Source organism: Salvia miltiorrhiza, chromosome 8, assembly GCF_028751815.1.
Source record: "Salvia miltiorrhiza cultivar Shanhuang (shh) chromosome 8, IMPLAD_Smil_shh, whole genome shotgun sequence".
In the NCBI taxonomy this organism is placed as follows: domain Eukaryota; kingdom Viridiplantae; phylum Streptophyta; class Magnoliopsida; order Lamiales; family Lamiaceae; genus Salvia; species Salvia miltiorrhiza.
Genome location: NC_080394.1, coordinates 48,627,642 through 48,630,798, shown reverse-complemented (window position 1 = coordinate 48,630,798; position 3,157 = coordinate 48,627,642). Strand labels below are relative to the sequence as shown.

Genomic DNA, 3,157 nt, shown 5'->3' with positions numbered 1-3,157 from the left:
ATCGTATCGAAAGACTCCAGTTCTGATCTTCTCGACTGTATCCCGCTCAGCTTTCACCGTTGGATGGACAACGAGCTGTGAAAGTCCCAAGGCAGAAAGCTCCCAACGTTTTCTACGCCTCCTCTCAGCTCTCAAACCATAATAATTATCAGTGTGTTTTTCCTGAGAGCTGACAGCTGTATTTTATAATAAAATAAGCAGTAGGGGGCGCCACTTTAGGGTAGGGGCGATTTCTGCTCCTTCTAGGGCTAGGAGTCATTGGGCCAGTCCAGGGACCAGATACAAGGAATAAAGATGGGCCCCAAATAAATTAATTTATCTATGGTCAGCCCAGACCATAATTAATTTATAAATATCAGTTCATTCCACTAGAGAACCAATATTGACTTACTCCTTTATTGTCGGTGATGAGTCGGGGCTTGTATTTAGACTTATTAAATCCTCGTATTTAATATATCCGACATCCATTAATTAATTATAGCTCCTCTTGCAAATCCTCCTCGGTTTTGCCATTCTGGATTATAATGTCATATGGTTCCTTGAATGCTGTTCTGGGCAAAACCTCTTCAACAACCTTCTCGATCATGTCGACACTTTTCGCCATCTCTGTATCTGCTGGATGCTTCATGGCATTGTATATGTCGAAGGTCACCGTTTCCCCTTCAAACTGACATGTTAGCTTACCCGTATCACAATCAATGCGAGTCCTGGCAGTCTTTAGAAATGGTCTGCCCAAAAGCATGACCGGATCTCGTGCCTTTGACTTCCCCATGTCGAGAATGTAAAAGTCCGCTGGAAAGATTAGTTCCTCCACTTTGACCAGAACGTCTTCCAATATCCCCTCTGGGTAGACATTTGATCGGTCTGCCAATTGGATCACCACTCGGGTAGGCTTCAGCGGTCCTATCTCCAGGTCCCGGTACATGGATAAGGGCATAACGTTGATGGATGCCCCTAAATCGAGCATTGCCTTCTCCACCTTCATGGTTCCTATTACACATGGGATGTAGAACATGCCAGGATCCCCACACTTTATGGGCATATCTCGTTGTAAGACTGCGGATACGGATTCGCCCACTTGAAATTTCGCATCATCCGTGTATTTGACCTTCCGAGTGCAGAGTTCTTTGAGAAATTTTGCACATCTGGGCATAGAGCGTGGCGCGACCAAAAGGGGTATATTGACCTCTACCTTCTTGAAGATTTTAACCAGCTCGGTTAATTCTTCCTTCTCTTGTTCCTTGGCCATTCTGTCTGGGAAGGGGAGTCTGGGCTCAGTCTGGCTTGATTTCTCTTTACCCTTCCCTGTCGCCTTTCGCTTTGCCTCTTGTTCTTGGGCGAATTCTTCCTCATCTGCTGATCCCATTCCGACTTGCTCGTTGATCTCTAGCTTTTCTTTGTTTTTCTCCTTATCAACCTCGGGCAACTCCTTTCCTCCTCTGAGTGTCATGGCATTCACCTTCTTCACCTCCACTTGGGATGGAAGTGTCCCTTGTTTACTTTCAAGTCTGGCGACTGCTTGGGCAAGATGTGATAGTTGGGAGTTCACATTCTGCATTCCTCCTCTCGTCTCCATTATGAACTTTTCGGTCTCTTGCTGGAACTTCACTTGTTGTTGGGCCATTTGGTGCACGAGCTCTGATAGGGAGGATCATCTTGCCTGTTGCGGTTGTTGCGAGTATTGCGGTGGGTTACTCGTCTGCCCTTGGTTTGGCCCCAAAAAGTTGTTGTTGCCATACCTAAGGTTCTCATGTTGTTTCCATCCTTGATTGTTGTACTGCTGCCTGTAGGGCTCAAAAGGTTTCTGGTTTTGCCCTCCGTTGTTTCCTCCTGGCTGTTGCCCAATAGCATCAAGCTCTTCATCTTCGAAAAGTTGTGGACATTCATCGGTTGCATGTGAATTTGCCATGCAAAGCTGGCATGCCTTCACAGGCTTCCGAATGTTGGGAATCCCTTGATTGGGTGTTCCTTGATTCGTCATAAATTTCTCGAACATGTTGCAAAGCTTGTCCAACTTTTCGTCTTGGGCAGAAGAAGCCGGTACCGGAGTAGTTCTGACTATAGTCCCTTCCTCATCTCTCGATTCATCTGCCATGTCGGCTATGAGCTTGAAAGCCTCCGCTGCGGATTTGTTTAGGATCGATCCTCCACATGCAGCGTGTAACCATTACCTATCTTGCCTTCGGAGTCCTCCCACGAAATACCGAATAAGATCATGATCCGGTATTTGGTGTTGCGGGCATTTGGCCAACATCTGTTTGAACCTTCCCCAGTATTCATAGAGGATTTCTCCCGTCCCCATTTTGATGTTACTTATTCGAGTCCTCAAATTCTGGATTCGGGCGGCTGGGAAGTATCGCTCTAAAAACTTGCTCTGCAGCGCTTGACAGGTCCGAATGCTTCCTTCGGGTAAATCGTACAACCACTCCCTCGCTCCTTCTAATAGAGAGAACGAAAAAGTGAGGAGTCGGATGTACTCGCCAAGGGCTGGACTTGCGGTGCGCACTGTTCCACACGCCATCTCAAAGTCTTGTAAATACCTTTGAGGATCTTCCCCGGGCATATCACTGTACTTGGGCAAAATTTGGATTAGTGTATGCTTCAACTCCCAATTTCCAGTGATCTCGGGTAACACTATTGCTGACGGTCTGAGATTCAGGTTGCTTGGGAACATCATGTCACGAAGGGTCCTGTTGTTGTTGTTGTCATTCTGTCCTTCCGGATTTTCTGCCATCTCTCTCTCTGCTTCTAACTGTCTCTCTCTTGCCTGTGCCTCTTGTTCTGCCCTGCGTCTGTTAGCGTTGTTCAGTCGGACAAGTGGCTCAATCTCCTCGTTGAACAAAAGGTCTTCGTTTCCTGCACTCCTGGTACGACGCATACACAAATGTGAAGGCAAAACTCACACAAAAATTACAAAAGAAATTACTAGCGCTCTCAGTTCCCCGGCAACGGCGCCAATTTGACGAAGCCGTCGTTTGAGCTTCGCGCAAATAAAATATCCTGTGCCCACAACTAGACTAGCTAGTGGTAAGTCCAGAGTCGAATCCACAGGGAACTGAGCAGTAACTTCTCCTGCAAGGGTGTCACTAAAAGGGTTTTGTTTTCTGCAGTGTTCTGACCAAAACGTGGTTATGGGCAGAACGGGTATCCAACCTAA

General features: G+C 46.8%; 1 protein-coding gene across 1 annotated transcript; it reads right to left on the bottom strand.

Moving 5' to 3' along the window:
* Nucleotides 1-475: 475 nt before the first annotated feature.
* LOC130998582 (uncharacterized) lies at nt 476-1,624 on the bottom strand. The gene has a single exon (XM_057923998.1). The coding sequence runs from the start codon at nt 1,622-1,624 to the stop codon at nt 476-478; it is 1,149 nt and encodes a 382-aa protein (XP_057779981.1).
* Between the last annotated feature and the right edge of the window lie 1,533 nt (nt 1,625-3,157).

Coding starts and splice junctions, on each gene's coding strand:
- LOC130998582 (XM_057923998.1), bottom strand. CDS start 1,624: ATGGCCCAACAACAAGTGAAGTTCCAGCAAGAGACCGAAAAGTTCATA.